General features: G+C 62.9%; 1 protein-coding gene across 1 annotated transcript in view; it reads left to right on the top strand.

The window, feature by feature from the left end:
* The first annotated feature begins 449 nt into the window (after positions 1-449).
* Positions 450-25,433, top strand: part of LOC115933066 (polycystin-1-like) — a 41,087-nt gene continuing 16,103 nt past the window's right edge. The window contains 17 exon segments of the mRNA XM_055365730.2: positions 450-750; positions 753-801; positions 16,667-16,738; positions 16,860-16,931; positions 17,200-17,369; positions 17,585-18,256; positions 18,375-18,558; positions 18,994-19,214; positions 19,403-19,518; positions 19,929-20,000; positions 20,002-20,056; positions 20,402-20,652; positions 21,115-21,870; positions 22,774-22,905; positions 23,135-23,310; positions 23,644-23,777; positions 24,243-25,432. Coding sequence (XP_055221705.1) covers positions 588-750; positions 753-801; positions 16,667-16,738; positions 16,860-16,931; positions 17,200-17,369; positions 17,585-18,256; positions 18,375-18,558; positions 18,994-19,214; positions 19,403-19,518; positions 19,929-20,000; positions 20,002-20,056; positions 20,402-20,652; positions 21,115-21,870; positions 22,774-22,905; positions 23,135-23,310; positions 23,644-23,777; positions 24,243-25,432 — 4,485 coding nt within the window. The 5' untranslated portion in view covers positions 450-587.

The following is a 25,433-nucleotide window of genomic DNA, read 5'->3' as shown; positions in this document are numbered from 1 at the left end:
AGTGAAGATCTGGGCTGGGACCCAGGGCACTTCTTGGTGATTCTTATGCCCAAGAGAGTTTGAGCACTGTCATCATCTTTCAGCCTGGGGGATGTCCTGAAGCCCTGTCAGAGAGAGAACCCTGCCCGGGATCCAGATCAGCATTTATCATGGGATAGACTCGCTTTGTGGCGCGGAGGGTGAAGCCTCCGGATGCCAGTCCCTCATCGCTGGCCCGGTCGCGCTGTGGCGAAGGGGGCGGAGCCTGCACCCGCCCCGCCCCCCCCGCCCCGTCCGCCCCGCGCCGCGCGGGCAGGAGGAGGAGCCGCGGCGGGGCCCGCACTGCAGCGCCAGCGTTCGAGCGGGCGGCCGAGCTCCCGGAGCGGCCTGGCTCCCAGCCCCGAGCGGGCGTCGCTCAGCAGCAGGTCGCGGCCGCAGCCCCATCCAGCCCCGCGCCCGCCATGCCGTCCGCCGACCCCGCCTGAGCCGCGGCCGCAGCCCCATCCAGCCCCGCGCCCGCCATGCCATCCGCCGACCCCGCCTGAGCCGCGGCCTCCGCGCGCGGGCGGGCCTGGGGACGGCGGGGCCATGCGCGCGCTGCCCTAACGATGCCGCCCGCCGCGCCCGTGCGCCTGGCGCTGGCCCTGGGCCTGGGCCTGTGGCTCGGGGCGCTGGCGGGGGGCCCCGGGTGCGGCTGCGGGCCCTGCGAGCCCCCCTGTCTCTGCGGCCCAGCGCCCGGCGCCGCCTGCCGCGTCAACTGCTCGGGCCGGGGCTGCGGACGCTCGGTCCCGCGCTGCGCATCCCCGCGGACGCCACAGCGCTGTGAGTAGCGGGCCCAGCGGCACCCGGGAGAGGCCGCGGGACGGGCGGGCGTGGGCGTGGGCGTGGGCGCGTTCCCTGGCTCGGGACGGGAAGCAGGACGCTCCCAGGGCGAGGCTCCGGCGCGGCACGGCGGCCCTGCTAAATAAGGAACGCCTGGAGCCGCGGTTGGCACGGCCCCGGGGAGCCGAAAAACCCCAGGTCTGGAGACAGACGTCCCACCCGGGGGCTCTGCAGACGCCAGCGGGGGCGGGGCGCGGAGGCCGCGCTCAGCTGGGAGGACAAACAGTCGCTAATTGGAGAGGAATTGGGATGCGGCCTGGGGCTGCGGGGTACCCGGAGAGGTGGGGATGGCTGTAGGGGGCTGCAGGGAAGAGTTCCAGGAGGTGTCTGGACAAGGATTTGATGGATGTGCAAGAATTGGGCTGATGCTTGGGAAGGGGCGATGAGGTGGGTCCAGAAGAAGGGGGGTGAACGGTGTGAGCAAAGACCGTGAGGCTGGAGGCTGGCCACGGGAGGTGTGAGGGGTAGGGGCAGGGTGGGAGGTGGGCTCGCGGGTGGGCTGGGGTCATGAAGGGCCTCAGGCGCTCTGCTATTGGGTTCCAAGGCTATCCTGAGAACAGGGGTGAGGGGGGATTGCCGTGGGGGGTTAAAGCCTTGTCATGTTCGCTTTCGGGAGATAAAAACAACAGGTGGCCTTTATGGAGACGCTGCCCAGAGCCAGGTCTGTGCCAGGCTCCTGTTGGGGGTCGTCATGCGGAATCCTGACTCTGACCATCCGAGGCATAGGGACCGTGGAGATTTGCATTTCACAGATGAGGAAACAGGTTTGGAGAGGTGACACGACCTGTCCCAGGCATCACAGCCGGGATGTGCATAGCAGGGGTTTGGAACTATGAGGTGCCCAGGACCCAGGGTTGGATTGAAAAGGGCGCAGGGGACTAAGATAAGCAGACAGTTGTCCCCAACGCTGGGGAGAGTCTTGGGACCAGTCTGATGCCTTGTATTTCCCAGGCTCCAGGCTCCTCGCCGGGACAGTGTCTCCTTGGGTGCGTGCTGGATCCCTGGGGGACGTGGCACATCCCCAGGCTTGCTAAACATTGGATGGGTTCTGGCATTTGGTTTTGTAACGTTTCTGGGTCACTCCCGCCTGTGGCCACCCTTCCTTAGGGGAGCCGTGTGTCGTTGGGGCTTTGCTGGGTGGTCTCGAGGGTGGGAGAAGAATGGGTTCTCCTGGACCAATGGAGCCCGTGCCCCTCGGGGCCACATTGCTCCTGCGCTCCCTGACTGCGGACGCGTGTGTCTCGCAGCTGTCTCTGTGGAGATGGCCTCCTCCTGCCTGGCAACAGCGCCCACAGAATTGCATCAGACCTACCCCACCCGTTGTTTCTGATGCTGTAGCTGAGGGCTCCTCTGTCTGCCAGGCCGGTCACTGGGGACTCTGTCCAGTTCCTGGTGGTTCCTGCTTCCCAGCACCTGATGGTGTCCATGAGAGCAGCCCCTCAGGAGCTGTCCAGGAGAGAAGGGCGCTGGTGGCTGCTGAGCGGAGAGCAAGGCCCGTGTTCTCCAGGCCCTTGGCACAGCAGTGGAGCCCCCGCCCCTGCCTTGTGTTGTCCCCTTAGGCTCTGGTCCTGGGATTTGGAGGAAGGGGACCCTGGGAGTTGGTGGCCTGTCCCAGCCTGAGCTGGCAAGATTCCGAATGCCAGGCCCCTCAAGTGTGCAACAGGGCACAGGGTGACCTCATGTGGGCAGGTGGGTGCTGTTCTGTACACACCTGGGTCTGCCGCTGGGAGAGTTCTGGAAGGTGGGGTGAGGGGACCCATGGGAAGCTAGGGCCTTAGGAAGGATGTTAAGGCCCTGGCTGGCCCCCCAGGCCACCCTCTGTGCTGTGGGGGCAGCCCAGCCGTTTTGCTGTCTACCCTGCAAACTCCTCCTCGGGGAGACGGCTGGGTTTTCCCCAGGGAAGAGGGGTCAAGCTGGGAGAGGTGAAGGACACAGATCACAGCTGCTGACAGGTGTTTAAGGGTCCAGGAGCGTTGCTGTCTGGGTGTCACCAGTAGCCTTCCTGGGGGGCTCACGCAGGTGCCTCTCCACTTGTGGCTCCCTGGCTGCTGAAGCTCAGCAGGGACAGCTGTGTCCAGTTCCAGGTGGAGGACAGCCAGGGCTTCTGAGGCCACAGCCTGCCTTGGGTTAATGATGCTGCCGAGAGGTGGTGGCTTTTGGGAAAGATGGCGTACTGCAAAACGTGCTGCTCTGCGTGGCTCGAAGCTTCGTGGGGAGACGTGGGCAGAGCCGTGGCTGACTCACAGACCCCCCACCCCAGAGCCTGCCCTGCCCTCCCTGCCCCGACCCTTCCCCTCCTGACCCATGTGTTTTTTTTGGTTTTTTTTTGAGACAGAGTTCACTCTTGTTGCCAAGGCTGGAGTGCAATGGCACGATCTCGGCTCATGGCAACCTCCGCCTCCTGGGTTCAAGCGCTTTTCCTGCCTCAGCCTCCCGAGTAGCTGGGATTACAGGCGTGCACCACCATGCCTGGCTAATTTTTGTATTTTTAGTAGAGACGGGGTTTTACCGTGTTGGCCAGGATGGTCTCGATCTCCTGACCTCGTGATCTGCCCACCTCGGCCTCCCAAAGTGCTGGGATTACAGGCGTGAACCACCGCACCCGGCCAATGTCTTTTAAAAATGTATACTTTTTTTTTTTTTTGAGACGGAGTTTCGCTCTTGTTGCCCAGGCTGGAGTGCAGTGGCGCGATCTCAGCTCACGGCAACCTCCGCCTCCCGGGTTCAAGCGATTCTCCTGCCTCAGCCTCTCCAGTAGCTGGGATTACAGGCATGTGCCACCATGCCTGGCTAATTTTGTATTTTTAGGAGAGATGGGGTTTCTCCACGTTGGTCAGGCTGGTCTCAAACTCCTGACCTCAAGTGATCCGCCTGCCTTGGCCTCCCAAAGTGTTGGGATTACAGGTGTGAGCCAGTGCGCCCAGACAAAAATATATATGTATGTCTTTAAGGCTGGTCAAGCAAAGCAGTGGGACTGGAGAAAGAATGAAGAATTCTACCTGGCTGTGATCAATTCGTTGTGAACACCACTGTGCTTGGACCAGCTAGCTGATGTCTTTTGTTTTGTTTTGTTTGAGACGGAGTCTGGCTCTGTCACCCAGGCTGGAGGACAATGGTGTGATCTCGGCTCACTGCAGCCTCCACCTCCCGGGTTCAAGTGATTCTCCTGCCTCAGCCTCCTGAGTAGCTGGGATTACAGGCGCGTGCCACCACGCCCGGCTAATTTTTAAAAATATTTTTAGTAGAGATGGGGTTTCACCATGTTGGTCAGGCTGGTCTTGAACTCTTGGCCTTAGGTGATCTGCTTGCCTCGGCCTCCCGAAGTGATGGGATTACAGGTGTGAGTGATGTCTTTTATTTATTTATTTATTTATTTATTTTTTATTATTATTTGAGATGGAGTCTCACTCTGTTGCCCAGGCTGGAGTGCAGCAGTGCCATCTCGGCTCACTGCAAGCTCTGCCTCCTGGGTTCACGCCATTCTCCTGCCTCAGCCTCCCGAGTAGCCTGGACTGGTGCCCGCCACCATGCCCAGCTAATTTTTTGTATTTTTAGTAGAGACGGGGTTTCACCGTGTTAGGCAGGATGGTCTGGATCTCCTGACCTCGTGATCCGCCTGCCTCAGCCTCCCAAAGTGCTGGGATTACAGGCTTGAGCCACCGCCTGTCTTTTAAATGTCCGATGATGTCTAGGAGCTTCCCTTCCTCTCTTTTTCCTTGTGCAATTTGTTGAAGAAACTGGCTCCTGCAGCCTGGATTTCTCGCTGTGTCTTGGGGGTGCCACCTCCATGGTGTCACCTCCGTGGTGCTGTGAGTGTGTCCTTTGTGTTTCTTGTAAATTGGTCGTTGGAGCCGACATCCCATTGTCCCAGAGGTTGTCCTGGCTGGCACTGACCTAGGTGTAGATGTCATCAGTTCAGGGCCCCCTGCTCTAAAGGCCACTTCTGGTGCTGGTTGCCACTCACCCTGGCTGGGGGTCACCTGGGTCTGCTGCTGTCTCGCAAATGCTGGGGTCCAGGACTGGGCACATCAAGGGACTTGGTAGGTGCTTGGTTCACTGATGTAAAATATAGGAGCACCCAGGGCCTTGCCCTTTCCCACCTGCATCCCTGAATCACAGGAGAGTGTGGGAGAGTGTAGGGGCAGGAGGCGCAGACCCCGGGGCCCCTGCCTGGGATTGGCGTGGGGGAAGACAGGCATTCTGGAGCAACCCCTAGGCCTGATGCCTTAGAGCGCAACTGCCACAGACACAGCTTCCTTGGGGGGCTGGCCAGGCCACGGAGGGGCCCCTGGCTCCCATTTCTGGTCCCTGGATCCTGAGAGCGAGGACTAGGGATTGTCACCAAGGCCTCCATGAGCCCTCAGCAGAAGGAAGGCCACCCTCGAGGGCTCCGTTATCACTGGAGCCCGCGTTCAACCAACACGCAGATGATTCTCCAAGGACAGAGATGGATGATGGGGAGGGGGCTGGCCTGGAAGGACCCCCAGTGCAGGTGACATTGAAGCCAGGTTTCAAAGCTCCCACAGGGAGCTGCCCAGAGAGAGTCCCCAAGGGGCAAGGTGACTCGGGGGCAGGGGTAGGGCCTCTGTCAGGAGAGCCTAGGAGAGGCCCATGTCTTCTAGGAAGAGCCCTGGCAGCCGAGCAGAGGCAGTGGTGAGGACCTGCATCCTGCATGTCCAGCTGGCCTCACCCGGGGTCCCTGAGCCGGGTCTTACGTGGCTCCCGCACTCGGGCGTTCAGAACGTGCCTGCGTGAGAAACGGTAGTTTCTTTATTAGACACGGATGCAAACTCGCCAAACTTGTGGACAAAAGTGTGGACAAGAAGTCACACGCTCACTCCCGTACGCGATTGCCGGCATGGGTGGGGGAAGGGATGGGGAGGCTTTGGTTGTGTCTGCAGCAGTTGGGAATGTGGGGCACCCGAGCTCCCACTGCAGAGGCGACTGTGAAGACAGAGAGCACCTGCAGGTCATCCATGCAGTATCGGCTTGCATCCAGATCATACAGGGAACACTATGATTCAACAACAGACAGGGACCCCGTTTAAACATGGACAAGGGGTCACTCACGCCTGGAATCCCAGCAGTTTGGGAGGCCAGGGTGGGTGGATCGCTTGAGCCCAGGAGTTTGACACCAGCCTGGGCAACAGGGTGAGACCCCGGTCTCTAAAAAATAAAAGAACATTGGCCGGGCGTGGTGGTGTGCATCTGTGGTCCCAGCTATTCAGGAGACTGAGGTGGGACATCACTTGAGCAGAGGAGGTCAAGGCTGCAGTGAGCTGTGATCACACCACTGCACTCCAGGCTGGGTCACAGAGCAAGACCCTGTCTCAAAAAAAAAAAAAAAAAAATCACAGGATCTGAACAGAGATTTCTCCAAAGAAGACGCACAGATGGCCAACAGCGTGTGAGAAGATGGTCGGCCTCATTAGTCATGAGGGAAACGGAAATCAAAACCACTGTCCAGCCGGGCGCAGTGCCTCACGCCTGTAATCCCAGCGCTTTAGGAGAGCAGATGGCTTGAGGCCAGGAGTTTGAGGCCAGCCTGGGCAACATAGCGAGACCAATAAATAGATATTAGTGGTGGCGCCTGTAGTCCCAGCTAGTTGGGAGGCTGAGGGGGGAGGATTCCCTGAGTCTATGAGGTTGAGACTGCAGTTAGCTGTGATGGTGCCACTGCACTCCAGCCTGGGCGACTAGGAAACGGTCTTTAAAAAAAAAAAACAAAAAAACGGTGGGCGCGGTGGTTCACGCCTGTAATCTCAGCACTTTGGGAGGCCAAGGTGGGGGGATCACAAGGTCAGGAGTTTGTGACCAGCCTGACCAACATGGTGAAACCCCGTTCTACTAAAAATACAAAAATTAGCGAGGTGTGGTGGTGGGCGCCTGTAATCCCAGCTAATTAGGAGGCTGAGGCAGGAGAATCACTTGAACCCGGGAGGCGGAGGTTGCAGTGAGCCAATATCACACCACTGCACTCTAGCCTGGTCAACAGAGCGAGACTCTGTCTCAAAAAAAAAAAAAAAAAAAATGCTGAGCATGGTGGCACATGCCTGTAGTCTCAGCTACTTTGGGGGCTGAGGCAGGAGAATCGCTTGAACCTGGGAGGCAGAGGTTGCAGTGAGGCAAGATTGCACCATTGCACTCCAGCCTGGGAGACAGAGTGAAACTCTGTCTCAAAAAGAAAAGGTCTAGGAAGAGTCCACACCCTCTCCCCGCGGTGGCCACGCCGGGCCCCGCGCTGAGCCCTCTGTGTTCTTGTCTCTCCATACCTCATCACGGCACTGCAGGGTTGCAGCCACTCCTGGTCTCATTTTACAGACCAGGAAATTGAGGCTCTGAGAAGCCGTGGTGATGATTTCATTAGCATGCTCTGGGGCAGACCCCTGGAGCTGCACAGGGTGCCTGGGGCCCACACGAGTGCCCTGGTTTATAGACAGACAGAGGTGGCAGTGGCGCTTCCGAGTCGGGCTGGGATGTGCTTGCACTCCCCGAGGGGCTGAGGGGCCGAGGGGCCCTGCGCCCAGGTGCAGCTGCTTGGGTGCTGCCAGCCCCTCCCACCTCTCCCTCCCTGGCTCATCCCTGCTGTGTCCCTTCCCTCTAGTTTCCTGTTCAGTTTCAGGAAGGAGGCTGGGAACCCAGATGTAGGGAATTTGCGCCCTGGAGTCAGACCTGGGTTCACGTCCCAGCGCCTCCACTTCTGGTGTGACCTTGGTCCAGTCTCTCAGCCTCAGTTTCCTCACCTGTAAAGTGGGCTCCATGATTAGATGCACCCTGCAGGGCAGTGTAGCAGTGACCTGGCTCAGCCACTGGCAGCCCCAACAATCATACCTTGTTAAAGTAGCTCTGTCGGTCCCCTCAGGGGTTCCGGGGGCCCATTCCCCTGTCCTCCATGCACTGTGAGACCTGCCCTGCCACAGAGCACAGTGTAACAGCCTGAGGGTAAGAGCCAGACACTGTGCCCGTGCTTATACTGGACACTGGACGACGGGAGCCAGTGCAGCCTGGGCGGGTGGACTCCTATGGACCCCTCAGCACCCAACCTCGGTGCCTTCAGCGCAGGGCCGCGTGGCTGTGGGGGCTCACAAGACCCGGCCCACTCCTGCTTGTGCCTACATCTGGGTGTTTGCCCATTGGTGCCTTTTGACGTGTTCTGGTGTGTGTGAGACGTGCGGGGCTGGGAAGTATTGGCAGAGCCGCGAGTACCGTCCTCACTCCTTTTGTTCTTTTGACGTAAGCTGGCGAGTGGCACTGCCTGAGTTCCGCTCAGTGCCCGCCCTGACGCGCGGACCCTGCTGCATCCTTGCTGTTAGGTGGTGGCGGTGTGCGCTGTTGCTGGTGGGCACCGAGAGCCTTTGGGAGCTTTGGGGAGGTTGTGCCAAGCTTGAGCCTCGACGTCCCCCTTCCCGGCTTTCTGTTGGCTCTTCTGAGGCCAGGGCATCTCTGTGAGGGCCTCCTGCTGGAGCCATCTCTGTGGATCTCCTCTGCCATCCTGGCCCACGTGTGGGTGATGCGCTGGCCACCATCTCGTGACAGTGGTCGGGCACTGCTGCCAAATGTGGGTCCCGCATCTGCAAGCCCCTCCCTGGGTCCCCTAGGGTATGGGGTGGTTCTGCCACTGCCCTCGCTCCCCCACCTTGGGGTGCCTCTCCCCCTGCTCGTGGGGGAGACCCTGCCTGGGATCTGCTTTCCAGCGAGGAATATACTTTGGAGGGAGACACACATGTTCTTTTCTGGAGCTCTGCAGTGGCCACGGCAGCCCAGCCCGCCAAGCACCCTGGAATGAAAACATCCCACTGCCGTCTGGGCCTGGCCTGCACTCTGCTGCCTGCGCTCCAGCTGGCTGAGGCCGGGCATGTCTGCAGGCACAGCGGCGGGGGCGTCACAGTCTCCCTGCAGAGTGAGCGCAGCTGGAAAATGCAGCTCACGCCCTTTCCCAGAACACCTCGCTCTTCATGGCTTGGCAGCTGTCCTCGCCTAGGGGCCGGGGTGCCCAGGCACTGGTGGCAGGAGAAGGGCTACATCTGGGGCTGAGGCGGGCTGGGTCCTTTTCTCCCTGCAGCTCCCGAGGCCCAGCCTTGGCCCAGCCTGGCGTTCCTGACCTTAGCAGCGCCATGATCTGAAGACAGGCTGGCTTCTGTGAGGCCATCTCGGAAAGGGCTTTGTGCCCAGGCAGAGGCGGAAGCCAGCTCTTCGTTCTGGTTGAGGCAGGAATGAGGCCAGCGCTGGGGCAAGCTCATGCCCAGGGAACGTCACAGCTGTGGGAGTACAGGGGCTCTGGGTTCTGAGCCCGTCCACTGTGCATCGTGGCCCTGGCCTCAGGATGGCTCGTGCCATCATTGGCTGTGCCCACAGCCGAGTGGGTGATGGGATTCCGGCTGCCCCGCTGGATCTGTGCTGCTGCCCTCTCCAGGGCACTGCTGTGCCCGCACAGCCGGGCGCAGATGGCCAGTTTGCTTGCCCCCCCACCACCACCCTCTTCCTACCTTGGCTTCCTCCATTGACACACTGGACCCTGCTGGCTGCCCGGGGAGGTGTTTGGGGGATGGTGTTGGGGGAGGAGGAGGGCCCCTTGAGCCTCAGTGTGCCCATCAGGAGCATAAGGTCAGTGCAGCACCTGCCCACACAGGCTGTGAAGGGTGGGAGTGGAGAGGGATGCAAGGGGGTCGCAACGCCTGGCTCCATGTCAGCTGCGTGCAGGGGCACCAGGAGCCGGCCCTCATTCTCCCCTTGAACTGGAAGGGTGGCCCCGACCCCAGCGGCAGGTGGCATACGTATGAAGCGCTCTCCTTCCTACACCCCACAGGTGGGCTCGTCTCCAAACGGCCCTTTTTGAGCTGGCTGTGTTTTTCCATCCGTGTAGGCAAGGACATCGCAGACTCCCCTTTCTCATCTCCCTCGTTCAGCCTCCGAGGCCGGAGTCTCCATCCCTGTGCCTGCCTGTGGGTCCCGGGAGGACCTGAGGCTGCCCATGTCACCCCCGGCGTCTCATCCTCGGGACAGTTCAGCCATGGGAGGGATCTGTAAGGACAGAATGCCGCTGAGCCTGGGGCTCCCCGGCTAGTCTCACACCCCGTGTCCGGGATCCAGAGACCCTCGTGCAGGGCTCTGTTGCCTGGGGCCTGGCAGCCTCGTCCTCTATCAGAGGCTGCAACCCCCACCCCTCGTGGGGCCAGGGTTGTGGCCGGCCTCCCTGGCCCTCCCCATGGAAGTGGTAGGCGGAGCCAGCAGCCGTCTGCCCAGCCCGGGGCTGCACTGTTTTTTTTCAAATGAGCACCGTCCCAAACTGCAGCCCGTTAATTTAAACAGGATCATTTCCGGCCCTGGAAGCCGCCTCACTCTCCTTAAATAGAAAGGAGCACAGCGCAGAGGGAAACAGATGAGGTCATGGCTCGGCTGGCCCAGCGAGGAAGGGGCCGCAGTGGGGGTGGCACTGCCGCCTGTCCCCTGCCCTCTCCAGCGCCCACACTGCACCCCATTTCCTCACCCTGGGCCTGCTCTCGGGAGGGACGGGCCTGGGGGTCCTCTTGCTGGGCGGAGGGGAACCGGCTCCTCCAGGAGAGGACGGGGCCTGGCAGGGGGCATGGGGCCTCCCTGGGTCTGGCGTCCTGTCCTGCCCCTGCCGAGGGAGGAGCGGTTACATAAGCTCCGCAGGCGGCCCCTCCGAGCCGGTCCCCCCAGCCCAGTTTCCAGTGAGGCGGCCAGCGCGGGTGGGGGTGACGGGCCTGGCGCACGCCCGCCACTGACCACACGCGTCTGGAATGTGCAGATGTTTCTTTGGGGGCTCCGTCCGGCCCCCAGACCCCACTCAGCATCTGGTCTGGGGAGTGGGCACCTGGGGCACTCAGCTCTGAGTGTGAGGCTCTGAGGCAGGTCTGGTTTGTCTGGGGCCATTCCCTCTGCTGTGGATTGGGAGGGCCCCGGGAGCTGCCCCACACCCAGGGAAGTTCTCCTCAGTCCCACTGTTGCACGCCCCGACCCCGGCTCCCCCGGCCCAGGAGCGCCTGTGGGGCAGAAGGCCCAGCCCCAAGACTTCCCGGCCCTGTCAGCCTCAGGCTTCACCCACCCTCGCGCCAACTGTGGGCAGAGTCCAGAGGGAGGGCAGGAGAGCCAGCGCCTGGCTGGGAACACCCCTGAGGGGCCGAGGCTCCAGGGCGAGGGGGCCCGACCTGGGGTTCACACGCCCGGGTGGCGGGCAGACCTGCTGCAGCATGAGACACGTGTCAGCTACCTCGGGCTGGCAGGCTGGCCCTGCTGCCCACAGCCCTGGGACGTGGCCCCACCTGTGACAGGGGTGTGGAGGGGCAGCCTCCAGGCCTGGCCACACCCTCTGCTGTTGCTGCTCCTGCTCCAGGATTGGCAAGGGTGCTGGGAAGGGGTGAAGACCCGTACTGTGGCCAGACACCTGGGACTTCCTTCTCCACCCAATGGTGCCCCAGCAGCCGCTAAGGAGCCTGCTGGGTCCCACGCTAGGATGGTCCTAACTCCTCCTGCCTTCCAGATCGGACGCTCGGCGCTGGGGGAGCCTGTTCTGTAATCGATAAACCCCGATCGACCTCACCACCTCTTGCTCAGCCTATATACCGCCATCTTCAGCAAACCCTGACGAAGGCCACAAAGTAAGCACAAGTACCCACGTAAAGACGTTAGGTCAAGGTGTAGCCCATGAGGTGGCAAGAAATGGGCTACATTTTCTACTTCAGAAAATTACGATAACCCTTATGAAACCTAAGGGTCGAAGGTGGATTTAGCAGTAAACTAAGAGTAGAGTGCTTAGTTGAACAGGGCCCTGAAGCGCGTACACACCGCCCGTCACCCTCCTCAAGTATATTTCAAAGGACATTTAACTAAAGCCCCTACGCATCTATATAGAGGAGATAAGTCGTAACATGGTAAGTGTACTGGAAAGTGCACTTGGACGAACCAGAGTGTAGCTTAACACAAAGCACCCAACTTACACTTAGGAGATTTCAACTCAACTTGACCGCTCTGAGCCAAACCTAGCCCCAAACCCATCCCACCTTACTACCAGACAACTTTAATCAAATCATTTACCCAAGGCCCCCTGTGTCCCGGGGCTGGGGCACCGTCCTGCCCCCCATGGGGGTGTACTCCTCCCAACAAGCTTGGCTTCAGCTTCCCTGGGAGCACATCCTGGCCCTCGGGCACCCATCAGGCTGTCCCTGTGCACCTGGCTCCCACCCTTCCAGCTCATAGCAGGAACTGGGGTGAGGAGTGCGTGGGGCAGCAAGGGCTTGGGACCCCAGAGGACCCTGCACTCTGCTCTGTGCTCTTGCCTGGGCTTAGGGCCGCTCGGTGGTCCTGCTGCCAGATGCCTGGGCCCTGCTGTGTCCCCCATCCTTGCAGGGAACCAGAACGTGGGGGCAGGGCATCAGACAGCGGCGATGATGTCACCTGGCGGGTGCAGAGGAAGCCCGCGGGCGGGGTGGGGGGGCTGGTGCGAGGCTGCCTGGCTAGGCCTTGGCGTTCCCCCAGAGCGGTGATGGCAAAAGCAGATGGAGACGTGGAAAAGTACGGGAGAAAGCGGGGTGAGGACTCCACGGGGACCCCTGTACTGGTCCCTGTCCCTGAAGCCCACACCTGAGTCCTGCCCAGGGCAGATGCTTCCACACCCAGGGGGCACCTGAGTCCTACCCAGGGCAGACGCTTCCACACCCTGGGGGCTGGGGGACTGCACCTGGCTCCTGTCTGGGCCCCAGCTTCATTCCACTGCCCTGGGCCCTGGGAGCTCGGCCGAGTGGGGTCCCCAAGACCTTGCTGCATTTGTGGGCCTTGGGCTAGGGTGAGGGCCGGGAGAAGGAGCCAGCCTGGAGCCTGGCGCGCAGGGAGTGCATGGCCAGAACCGGTGACAGGCGGGGCTGCCTGCTGGCATGGAAGAAGTGTCCATGGCACCCCCAGGCCTGGTTCACAGTGGGATGGGCGGGGAGCGGGGGGGCTCTGGGGTCCTCGGCTGACCTGCCCCCACCCCTGCCCTGGCTTGTCAGCTCCCAGCAGCAGCCACTCTTGATGGATTTTCCAGAAAATGAGGTGTGGCCAAACATCTTCAGGCTTTTCCTTCTTTCCTTTCTCCCGTGGCCTGGGTGGGAGCTGCTCCCCATGCCTGTGCCCCTCCCCGGGGCAGTTTCACAGCTGTGTCCCTTCCAGGGGGCCTGCCTGTGTTCACCGTGGCCTCTGCAGCACCTCTCGCCCCTTAGGGCTGCTGCGCCTCAGGTCCCGGTGCCTCATTCTCCCTAAAGCATTGGCTCTGCTGCCGCCGCAGCCGCTGGAAAGTCCCTCCTCAGGTCTAACTGCAGTTCCTCACGGCACAGTGTTCCCCCTCGGGCATGGTGCTTGGGCAGCGGGTGTGAGTCCAGCTGCCTCACCCTGTCTCGAGAATGGCCTCTTGCTGGTCTCCCAGCCGCCACCCTGTCCCACCCCATGGCGGGGATGGTGTGGATGCCTAGCAGCGTGGCTGTGGGCCCACCCATCCTTATGGGCAGTGGGGAGCACCTCAGCCTGTGTCCCTACCTTGGTGTAGAGGAGGGGACGGCAGAGAAGCAGGGTTCAGTTAGGGGGGAAGCGGTGGCCCTGCTGGAGGGGCCGTTCCCTGTGTGCCTGGCCCCCAGATCCTCTCCCCTCCCGGAGCCCAGGGCACTGGCATAGGCTCTCTGAGTGTCCCACAGCCCCTGGGGGAAGGGAACTGCACCCCCAACCGTGCCCTCCATCCACAGATGGAACAAGAAGCTCCGGGAGCCAGTGCCCAGCGTCTCATCTGTCTGGGCGCCCAGCCCAGGTGAGGGCCCGGCTCCACCGTCCGTGGCTGGTGCTGCTTCCTGGCACGGAGAAGGCCTTGGCTGCTCTGTCCCCTCAGCTGGGGTGGCCTCTGGTCCCCTTCTTTTGGTTCCCTTTTCAAGCCCTTGCCCTGGCCCCGGGCCCCACCGGGCAGCCTGTGTGGGTGTCTCTCCTGCGCCGGGTAGGCTGCTGCGGGAGCGGAGCTCCGGTGGGAGGAGCAGGGCTGGAGGCTGGCAGGGGCTGGGCGGGTGCTCAGGGATGGAGGCTGGCAGGGGCTGGGCGGGTGCTCAGGGATGGAGGCTGGCAGGGGCTGGCAGGGGCTGGGCGGGTGCTCAGGGATGGAGGCTGGCAGGGGCTGGGCGGGTGCTCAGGGATGGAGGCTGGCAGGGGCTGTCAGGGGCTGGGCGGGTGCTCAGGGATGGAGGCTGGCAGGGGCTGGCAGGGGCTGGGCGGGTGCTCAGGGATGGAGGCCGCCCCAGCTTGGGCCTGGCTGCCGGGTCGTCATTGCTGGGAAGAGCAAGTCTAGGCGGAGGCACCTGCTGGGTCACTCGTGGGGAGGGTGACACCTGGGGAAGTAGAGGCCCGTGGCAGGAGGTGAGGCCTCGGGGTCCTGGGGAGCAGGGGGGTGGTGTGCAGACCTGCGGAGCCACAGTCCCTGTGCCAGGAGCACTACTGGGAGTGCGTGGGACCAGGAGGGGTGCCCAGGGAGGGCGGCAGGGTGACCCCTGAGGTGCTTGAGGCCGAGGGGAGGTGGAGTTCTCGGTTTGCCCCAGCTCTCTGGCTTCTCACCTCCGCATCACCAGCTCCAGGACCTTGTTTGTAACTCGGGCAGCTCTGAAAAGAGAGACATGCTGCCGCCCTGTGGTTTCTGTTGCTTTTTCTTCACTGACTACTGACATGGGATGTTTTTCCCATGGCTGTGACCAATTGTGCTTCTTTTAATTGCCTGGTTTTTCTTTTTTTGTTTTTGGAGTTTTCTCTTTCTTTCCTCCCTCCCTCCCTCTCGCCCTCCGTCCTTTTTTTTTTGAGATGGAGCTTCACTCTTGCAGGATGGGGTGCTGGAGTGCAGGGGCGCGATCTCAGCTCACTGCAACTCTGCCTCCCGGGTTCAAGTGATTCTCCTGCCTAAGCCTCCTGAGTAGCTGGAATTACAGGTGCTTGCCACCACGCCTGACTAATTCTGTATTTTTAGTAGAGACAGGGTGTCTCCGTGTTGGTCAGTCAGGTCTTGAACTCCTGACCTCAGGTGATCCGCCCACCTCAGCCTCCCAAAGTCCTGGGATTACAGGCAGGAGCCATTGCACCCGGCTCTTTCCCCTTCTCCTTTTCTTCTCTCTCTCCTCCCTTTCTTTCTTTTCTTTTTTTTTTTTTTTTTTTTTGAGATGGAGTCTCGCTATGTCACCAGGCTGGATTGCAGTGGCGTGATCTTGGCTCACTGCAACCTTCGCCTCCCGGGTTCACATGATTCTCCTGCCTCACCCTCCCAAGTGGCTGGCACTAACAGGCTCCCGCCACCACGCCCAGCTAATTTTTGCATTTTTAGTAGAGACGGGGTTTCACCCTGTTGGCCAGGATGGTCTCGATCTCTTGATCTCACGATCCACCCACCTTGGCCTCCCAAAGTTCTGGGATTACAGGAGTGAGCCACCGTGCCCAGCCATCTTTCTTTTCTTGCTTTCTCTTTCTTTTCTTTCGAGACCGGGTCTTGCTCTGTCGCCCAGGCTGGACTGCAGTGGCACAATCATAGCTCACTGCAGCCTCGACCTCCCTGGCTCAAGCGATCCTCCTCAGCCCCCCGAGTAGTTGGAACTACAGCTACATACCACCATGCCTGGCTGATTCTTTTTTTCCTTGTAGAGATGGGGTCTTGCTATGCTGTCCATCCTGGTCTCAAACTCCTGGCCTTCCCAAAGCACTGGGATTACAGGCATAAGCCACCACAGCCAGTTTCCTTTTCTTCTTTTTAACTGGAATAGTTGACTTTTTCTTTATTAACTGTGTGTCAGGAGGGTATTTTTGGCCTTTAGTATGTCGTCTAAGTTGCTAGTGCTTTTCTGAGATGGTAGTTTGTTTTCTAATTTTATTTATATTTTGCGTAGAAGTTGCGTATTTTAGATGGAGTTAGGTCGGCTGGTCTTTGATGTTTTATTTATTAATTATGTATGTATTTGTTTATTTTTGAGGTAGAGTCTCGCCGTTTCACCCAGGCTGGAGTACAGTGATGCGATCTCAGCTCCCTGTAGCCTTGACCTCTCTGGGCTCAAGTGATTTTTCTCTCCTCTACCTCCCGAGTACTTGGGACCCCAGGCGCATGCTGCCATGCCTGGCTAATGTGTATTTTGTGTAGATACGGGGTCTCACTGTGTTGCCCAGGGTGGTTTCAAAATCCTGGGCTCAGGCGATCCTTCCATCTCAGCTCTCACGGTGCTGTGTTACCGGCATGTGCCCCAGTGCCTGGCCGTCTTGGAGGTCTTGTTTCTCTGGGTTTATGCCTCAAGGTGGCGCCTGCTCTCCTGTGCTCCCTGGTAGCCTGGTAGTGAGCCTGCTTCTCACACAGTCATACCTGGTTGTGGTCCCACAGTGGGACCACCCTGTTGGGTTCAGAACAGGAGATGGGGGCCCCTCGAGTCTGTGTGGGGGCTGTGGACAGGGTTGGGAGACCTTGACTCTATGGGGGACTGTGGACAGGGGATGGGGGGCCTTCGCCCTGCGTGGGATGGGTTGGGGGTCCGTGCCCTTCCTGGCCCTGGGTGGACAGGTCCAAGTGGCACTCGGCATAGGGCTGAGATGGGTGCAGAGGGCTGAGGCCCCCAGGCCTCTCCTGGCTTGGTTTCCCCAGATGAGTGTTCATTTGGGTCTTCCATCAGAAAGGCCCCTCCTGACCTCTGGGATTGGGGAGCTCAAGGGTGGGAGGCCATAGCTTGGGGATGCTGGAAATGTGTGGGATGGGCCCAGGGATGGCCTCTGGCCTACTAAGGGCTCTGGCCCTGACCCACGGCCACTCACTCCTCAGAGACGTCTCCCACAACCTGCTCCGGGCGCTGGACGTTGGGCTCCTGGCGAACCTCTCGGCGCTGGCAGAGCTGTGAGTGTCCCCCAGTCGTGCCAGCATGCGGGGCTCACTCCGGGTGGGCTGGCGGCCCCGCCTCTTGCTGCTCAGCTGTGGGGGCTTCCGTCAGCTTTGCCGAATCCCCCCCCTCTTCCAGGGATATAAGCAACAACAAGATTTCTACGTTAGAGGAAGGAATATTTGCTAATTTATTTAATTTAAGTGAAATGTAAGTTGTGGTTCTTTGGGTGGGGTCCTGGCTGGACCCCAGGCCCCCAATATCCCTTCTGCCCTCCCAGTTGGTCCGTGTCCCCTTCCAGGCTTGAGACCAGATCCTGGGGGCAGTTCACTGCCTGCTTGGAGCCCCCCAGTGCCGGCTTGGTTGGGGCAGGGGAGGCGGTGCTGTCAGGGTGGCTCCAGGGCCTGGTTGCCAGTGGGGGGCTGGCGTAGACCCTTCCCACCAGACCTGGTCCCCAACACCTGCCCCTGCCCCGCAGAAACCTGAGTGGGAACCCGTTTGAGTGTGACTGTGGCCTGGCGTGGCTGCCGCGATGGGCGGAGGAGCAGCAGGTGCGGGTGGTGCAGCCCGAGGCAGCCACGTGTGCTGGGCCTGGCTCCCTGGCTGGCCAGCCTCTGCTTGGCATCCCCTTGCTGGACAGTGGCTGTGGTGAGTGCCGGTGGGTGGGGCCAGCTCTGTCCTTCCCAGCCAGGTGGGACCTGGGCCCTGCAGACACTGGGCAGGGCTCAGGAAGGCCTCTCTGGGGGGGGGCCTCCGGGCCAAGGGAACAGCATGGGAGCCTGTGAGTGCGGCAGGCGGATGGGGGGGCGGTGGGGTGGAGCCAGGAGGAGCAGAACCCGGGGTCCAGTGGCTGCCTCTTCTAGGTGAGGAGTATGTCGCCTGCCTCCCTGACAACAGCTCAGGCACCGTGGCAGCAGTGTCCTTTTCAGCTGCCCACGAAGGCCTGCTTCAGCCAGAGGCCTGCAGCGCCTTCTGCTTCTCCACCGGCCAGGGCCTCGCAGCCCTCTCGGAGCAGGGCTGGTGCCTGTGTGGGGCGGCCCAGCCCTCCAGTGCCTCCTTCGCCTGCCTGTCCCTCTGCTCCAGCCCCCCGCCGCCTCCTGCCCCCACATGTAGGGGCCGCACCCTCCTCCAGCACGTCTTCCCTGCCTCCCCAGGGGCCGCCCTGGTGGGGCCCCACGGACCCCTGGCCTCTGGCCGGCTAGCAGCCTTCCACATCGCTGCCCCGCTCCCTGTCACTGCCACACGCTGGGACTTCGGAGATGGCTCCCCCGAGGTGGATGCTGCTGGGCCGGCTGCCTCGCATCGCTATGTGCTGCCTGGGCGCTATCACGTGACGGCCGTGCTGGCCCTGGGGGCCGGCTCAGCCCTGCTGGGGACGGACGTGCAGGTGGAGGCGGCACCTGCCACCCTGGAGCTCGTGTGCCCGTCCTCGGTGCAGAGTGACGAGAGCCTCGACCTCAGCATCCGGAACCGCGGTGGTTCAGGCCTGGAGGCCGCCTACAGCATCGTGGCCCTGGGCGAGGAGCCGGCCCGAGGTGAGTGTCTGCTGCCCACTCCCCTTCCTCCCCAGGGCCATCCAGATGGGGCAGAGCCTGGTACCCCCGTCTTGGGCCCACACTGACCGTTGACACCCTCGTTCCCACCGGTCTCCAGCGGTGCACCCGCTCTGCCCCTCGGACACGGAGATCTTCCCTGGCAGCGGGCACTGCTACCGCCTGGTGGTGGAGAAGGCGGCCTGGCTGCAGGCGCAGGAGCAGTGTCGGGCCTGGGCTGGGGCCGCCCTGGCAATGGTGGACAGTCCCGCCGTGCAGCGCTTCCTGGTCTCCCGGGTCACCAGGTGCCTGCCCTCACCCCCCGAGGGGCCATAGGTTGGGAGATCTCTGAAGCACTGGGGCAGAGCCTGCGGCTGGGGAGTCTCAGGAGGAGGGAGGTGGGAGCTGGGCCGGCCCTGGTGAGCAGGTGGCGCCGGCCGGTGGGGCCGTTCCTGTCAGCTCTGCAGATGCAGAGGTGGACACGAGCTGGGGGCAGCCTCCGGACACTCCTGGGCACGCCATACGGGAGGTGGCCTGCACGGGGATCCCTGCTGGTGCCCACAGGCCCCGTGGGTGGGTGCTGCTGTGAGCCTGGGCTGGTGGGCCCTGCTCTCCGGGCTCTGAGCCTCAGTTTCCCCATCTGGAAAGGGGGACAGTGATGGGGCTCCCAGCGGGCTGCTGTGAGGGTGGGAGGATGGAGAAGTGCCCTGAGCCCCCTGCCATCCCACACCCGCCCCCAGGAGCCTAGACGTGTGGATCGGCTTCTCGACTGTGCAGGGGGTGGAGGTGGGCCCAGCGCCGCAGGGCGAGGCCTTCAGCCTGGAGAGCTGCCAGAACTGGCTGCCCGGGGAGCCACACCCAGCCACAGCCGAGCACTGCGTCCGGCTCGGGCCCACCGGGTGGTGTAACACCGACCTGTGCTCAGCGCCGCACAGCTACGTCTGCGAGCTGCGGCCCGGAGGTGTGCGGGGGGCCAGGCAGGGGCCTGAGACGCTGGCTGTGGTTAGGGGCCTGCCGGGCGCCCGCGGTGGAGCCTGGGCTGAGGAGGAGGGGCTGGTGGGGGGGTTCTCGGGCGGCTCGGTCCCCAGTCTGTTCGTCCTGGTGTCCTGGGCCCTGGCACGGCGCCTCACTGTGCACTCGCCACCCCAGGCCCAGTGCAGGATGCCGAGAACCTCCTCGTGGGAGCGCCCAGTGGGGACCTGCAGGGACCCCTGACGCCTCTGGCACAGCAGGACGGCCTCTCAGCCCCGCACGAGCCCGTGGAGGTAGTCGGCCCCCCACGTTCTACAACCTGCCCTCCTGCCTGCCCCTGGAGGCCTTGCCTGCCCTGCCCACTGTGGGTCTCGCCAAAAAACTTGGGGGCCTTAATGTTGCTTGTGCCCAGTGAAGATGGTTGGGAAAATCCAGAGTGCAGAGAGGAAAGCGTTTACTCACATTACCCCCAGGCCTTTTCTCTGAGTGTGTGTGAGTTATTCCTGAAAGGCAGGTCAGGGGTCCTGCCCCCCATGGACAGTTTCCATCGGAGTCTTCCTCTCGAGCGACAGGAGCCAGGCCTGTGGGGGTCCGATGGCTCGCTCTCCTTCCCTCCCCTCTTCCTGGGAAGTTCGGGTGGGGGGAGTCTGGGCTTCAGGCTGGGGTGGGGTCTGTGGAGCTGAGGCGGCCCCCTGCCCACCAGGTCATGGTATTCCCGGGCCTGCGTCTGAGCCGTGAAGCCTTCCTCACCACGGCCGAATTTGGGACCCAGGAGGCTCCGGCGGCCCGCCCAGCTGCGGCTGCAGGTGTACCGGCTCCTCAGCACAGCAGGTGGGACTCTGGGGTGGTGGGCGCCGCAGGACTCGGGGTGGCCTCTCTGAGCTCTCACGTCTGCTGGTCCTGTGGCCACCAGAGTGGTTCCCAGTCTTAGGTGGACAGAGCAGGGGTTCCAGAGACACCAGCTCATTCCAGGTGTGTCCTGGGGGTGGATTGGGTGGGGCCGGCCTGGGTCAGTCGGCTGGCCGGAGACAGGGACGCAGCACTGGGCTGGGAGTGCTGCCCGGGCGGGGAGACCTGTCCTCACAGCAAGGCCAGGCTTGCTGGTGCAGGCAGTTGGGCATCTCTGACGGTGGCCCGTGGGCGAATCAGGGCCCCAACACCCTCCCCTCCTCGCAGGGACCCCGGAGAACGGCAGCGAGCCTGAGAGCAGGTCCCCGGACAACAGGACCCAGCTGGTCCCCGCGTGCATGCCAGGGGGACGCTGGTGCCCTGGAGCCAACATCTGCTTGCCGCTGGACGCCTCCTGCCACCCCCAGGCCTGCGCCAATGGCTGCACGTCAGGGCCAGGGCTACCCGGGGCCCCCTATGCGCTATGGAGAGAGTTCCTCTTCTCCATTCCCGCGGGGCCCCCCCGCGCAGTACTCGGTGTGTGGCCCTGACCTGGGTCTGTTCCCTGCATCTCCTCAGGCCACCTTCCTGTCTGCTGCCCAAGGTCTGGGTCTGCTCACCAGACACACCCAGCCTGCAGGCCCCTCCCACGTCCTTGTCACCTCTGACCTCCGACCTCCAGCCTCCGACCTCTGCAGTGCCCTTGCCCCTCCCAGTGGGAGAAGCTCTCGCCTGGGCCCTTGGCACGAGCTGTGCCTCCTCTTTCTCTCTCCCAGCACAGCCGCTCCTTCCTGTCTGCCAGGTCTTGGCCTGTGTCCTCTCCCCGTGTGTCCCCCTGTCTGCAACTGTCCTGCCTGTCCTTGTCAGGAGCACTGTGGGGAGGCTCCCTGAGGTGTGGCTGACGAAGCGGGGAGCCCTGCGTGTCCACCCTCATCCGTCGTGCAGGGGTCCACGGGCCATGACCGTGAGGACGTGATGCAGCCCTGCCTCCCTCTCCACAGGTCACCCTCCACGGCCAGGATGTCCTCATGCTCCCTGGTGACCTCGTTGGCTTGCAGCACGATGCTGGCCCTGGCGCCCTCCTGCACTGCTCGCCGGCTCCCAGCCACCCTGGTCCCCAGGCCCCGTACCTCTCTGCCAACGCCTCGTCATGGCTGCCCCACTTGCCAGCCCAGCTGGAGGGCACTTGGGCCTGCCCTGCCTGTGCCCTGCGGCTGCTTGCAGCCACGGAACAGCTCACCGTGCTGCTGGGCCTGAGGCCCAACCCTGTGCTGCGGCTGCCTGGGCGCTATGAGGTCCTGGCAGAGGTGGGCAATGGCGTGTCCAGGCACAACCTGTCCTGCAGCTTTGACGTGGTCTCCCCAGTGGCTGGGCTGCGGGTCATCTACCCTGCCCCCCATGACGGCCGCCTCTACGTGCCCACCAACGGCTCGGCCTTGGTGCTCCAGGTGGACTCTGGTGCCAACGCCACGGCCACGGCTCGCTGGCCCGGGGGCAGTGTCAGCGCCCGCTTTGAGAATGCCTGCCCTGCCCTGGTGGCCACCTTCGTGCCCGGCTGCCCCTGGGAGACCAATGATACCCTGTTCTCAGCGGTAGCACTGCCGTGGCTCAGTGAGGGGGAGCACGTGATGGACGTTGTGGTGGAAAACAGCGCCAGCCGGGCCAACCTCAGCCTGCGGGTGACGGCGGAGGAGCCCATCTGTGGCCTCCGCGCCACGCCCAGCCCCGAGGCCCGTGTACTGCAGGGAGTCCTAGTGGTGAGTATGGCCGAGGCTCCACCACCAGCCCCCAGGCAGGTGCCTGCAGACAGGGTGCTCACACAGGGCGTGAGGCCTGGCTTCCCAGTGAGGGCAGCAGCCCAGTTACTGGGGACGTCGGCCCCGGGCAGGTCCTGCTGGCTGGCTCCTCAGGCTACCTGGTGGGCTTTAAATTCCTGGAAAGTCACGGCTCTGACAGCGGCTCCGCTAACTCATTCCACTGTCTCATTTCACGAGATGAATTTAAAACTCCGCTCCCTGACCTCACACGAGCCCCCGTGAGTCTCTCACGCCCTCTGCTGTGTTCTCGCCTGGCTAAAGCGAGTGGCTTTTGAGGTGGAGTCTGAACCCCTGATGGGAAACTGCGGGCTGCCCGCGGTGCCACCATGCTGGGTACATGGGGGACAGGGCTGTCTCCGTCTTGCGGGTACCTGCCCCTTCACCAGGGGCCTTGGGAGGGGCCATCAGAAATGGCGTGACCTGTGCAGCCTGTCCTGGGTTCTGTAAGCCAGTGTAGGTGCTGTCCCTGTGAGGCCCATGTGCCTCCCCTCACTGCTCCGAGCTCTCTGGCTGAGGAACTGGGGCAGGAGCCCCAGGAGGGTCTGAGAAGACTCAGAGGGAGGTGGACTCTTTGTAGCTGGTACTAGGTTTGCTTTACAGATGGGGAAACTGAGGCACAGAGAGGTTGAGGCATTAATAGGCATTACTACATGGCTGGCTGGAGAGCCGGACAGTCAGTGTCCCAGCCCGGGCTTGGCTCCCATGGCATGCAGAGCCCCGGGCACCTCCTCTCCTCTGTGCCCCGCGTGGGACTCTCCAGCCTGACGGGAGGTGTGTCCAGGAGGCGACAGGCTAAGGGCAGAGTCCTCCGCAGAGCCCAGGCTGACACCAGTCCCCCCGCAGAGGTACAGCCCCGTGGTGGAGGCCGGCTCGGACATGGTCTTCCGGTGGACCATCAACGACAAGCAGTCCCTGACCTTCCAGAACGTGGTCTTCAATGTCATTTAGCAGAGCGCGGCGGTCTTCAAGCTCTCAGTAGGTGGGCGGGGGTGGGGAGGGGAGGGGAGGGGGTGGGGAGGGGAGGGGAGGGGATGGGGCGGGGCGGGGCGGGGGCGGGCTCCACCTTCACCTTCACCTCTGCCTTCTGCTCTGCTTCATGCTGCCCGAGGACGCTGCCATGGCTGTGGGTGCGTGGAGGGAGGGACGCCAAGCAGGGCCAGGCCTCTCACCTGCCACCTGGGCCGACTGATGCCTGTCCCTGCAGCTGACGGCCTCCAACCACGTGAGCAACGTCACTGTGAACTACAACGTCACCGTGGAGCGGATGAACAGGATGCAGGGCCTGCGGGTCTCCACAGTGCCGGCCGTGCTGTCCCCCAATGCCACGCTGGCACTGACGGCGGGCGTGCTGGTGGACTCGGCCGTGGAGGTGGCCTTCCTGTGAGTGACTCGGGGGCCGGTCTGGGGTGGGCACCAGGCTCTTGTCCCGGCCCCAGCCTCAGCCGAGGGACCCCACATCAGGGGGTTGCTTTTCTGAGCCTCGGTTTCCCTGTCTGTTGGGAGGTACTGGGTGCACAGGAGCCTTGAGGCTGCACGGGAGCCGGGAGAGGACTCAGCACAGCCGGGTGGGCCCTGAATGGAGGCCCGGGGCGTGACTGCAGAGTGGAGCCTCGGCTGGGTCCCAAGCACCCCCTGCCCCGCCACCGCGCACCTGTGCCCCGCCACTGCGCACCCCTGTCCCGGTTCACTCACTGCCTCCCACTGCCCCAGCAGGTGGACCTTTGGGGATGGGGAGCAGGCCCTCCACCAGTTCCAGCCTCCGTACAACGAGTCCTTCCCGGTTCCAGACCCCTCGGTGGCCCAGGTGCTGGTGGAGCACAATGTCACGCACACCTACGCTGCCCCAGGTGAGGGATGAGGGGGTGAGGGGGCCACTGCCTTTCAGGCTCTGAGCACGGGGCCCCCCAGTCCCCCAGTCAAGCTGCCCCGCTTCCTCCCCAACAGCCCTCACTGTGACCTCACCTGGGCTGATGGCTTAGGCCCCTACTGGGGTGAGGGAGAGGCCAGGCGTGGGGGCAGTGGACAGGGAAGCTGGGCCCCCTGAACTGCCCTCCCCCCCCGGCCTGGCTCTTGCTGCTCTGCTGCCCCGAGTGCAGCTGCACTTGGAGGCGGTGCCGTCCTCACCAGGCAGCCCTCAGTGCTGCTGCACCTGTGCTCCGTCCCGCACGTGGCTTGGGAGCCTGGGACCCTTAAGGCTGGGCCGCAGGTGCAGCCGTTCACCCCGGGCTCCTCAGGCGGGGGGGGGCTTCTGCCGAGCAGGTGGGGAGCAGGTGGGGGTGCCGCGGCTGCCCCACTTGGGCCTGTCCCCACAGGTGAGTACGTCCTGACCGTGCTGGCATCTAATCCCTTTGAGAACCGGACGCAGCAGGTGCCTGTGAGCGTGCGCGCCTCCCTGCCCTCCATGGCTGTGGGTGTGAGTGATGGCGTCCTGGTGGCCGGCCGGCCCATCACCTTCTACCCGCACCCGCTGCCCTCGCCTGGGGGTGTTCTTTACACGTTGGACTTCGGGGACGGCTCCCCTGTCCTGACCCAGAGCCATCCGGCTGCCAACCACACCTATGCCTCGAGGGGCACCTACCACGTGCGCCTGGAGGTCAACAACACGGTGAGCGGTGCGGCGGCCCAGGCGGATGTGCGCGTCTTTGAGGAGCTCCGCGGGCTCAGCGTGGACATGAGCCTGGCCGTGGAGCAGGGCGCCCCCGTGGTGGTCAGCGCCGCGGTGCAGACGGGCGACAACATCACGTGGACCTTCGAGATGGGGGACGGCACCGTGCCGTCGGGCCCGGAGGCCACAGTGGAGCATGTGTACCTGCGGGCACAGAACTGCACAGTGACCGTGGGTGCGACCAGCCCCGCCGGCCACCTGGCCCGGAGCCTGCACGTGCTGGTCTTCGTCCTGGAGGTGCTGCGCGTCGAGCCCACCGCCTGCATCCCCACGCAGCCTGACGCGCGGCTCACGGCCTACGTCACCGGGAACCCGGCCCACTACCTCTTCGATTGGACCTTTGGGGATGGCTCCTCCAACACGACCGTGCGGGGGTGCCCGACGGTGACGCACAACTTCACGCGGAGTGGCACGTTCCCCCTGGCGCTGGTGCTGTCCAGCCGCGTGAACAGGGCGCATTACTTCACCAGCATCTGCGTGGAGCCAGAGGTGGGCAACGTCACCCTGCAGCCAGAGAGGCAGTTTGTGCAGCTTGGGGACGAGGCCCGGCTGGTGGCATGTGCCTGGCCCCCGTTCCCCTACCGCTATACCTGGGACTTTGGCACTGAGGAAGCCGCCCCCGCCCGTGCCGGGGGCCCTGAGGTGACGTTCATCTACCGAGACCCAGGCTCCTATCTTGTGACAGTCACCGCGTCCAACAACATCTCCGCTGCCAATGACTCAGCCCTGGTGGAGGTGCAGGAGCCCGTGCTGGTCACCAGCATCAAGGTCAGTGGCTCCCTTGGGCTGGAGCTGCAGCAGCCCTACCTGTTCTCTGCTGTGGGCCGTGGGCGCCCCG

Source organism: Gorilla gorilla, chromosome 18 (assembly GCF_029281585.2).
Source record: "Gorilla gorilla gorilla isolate KB3781 chromosome 18, NHGRI_mGorGor1-v2.1_pri, whole genome shotgun sequence".
Lineage (NCBI taxonomy): Eukaryota > Metazoa > Chordata > Mammalia > Primates > Hominidae > Gorilla > Gorilla gorilla.
The sequence above is the reverse complement of the archived record's forward strand: the minus strand, read 5'-3'. Positions and strand labels throughout refer to the sequence as shown.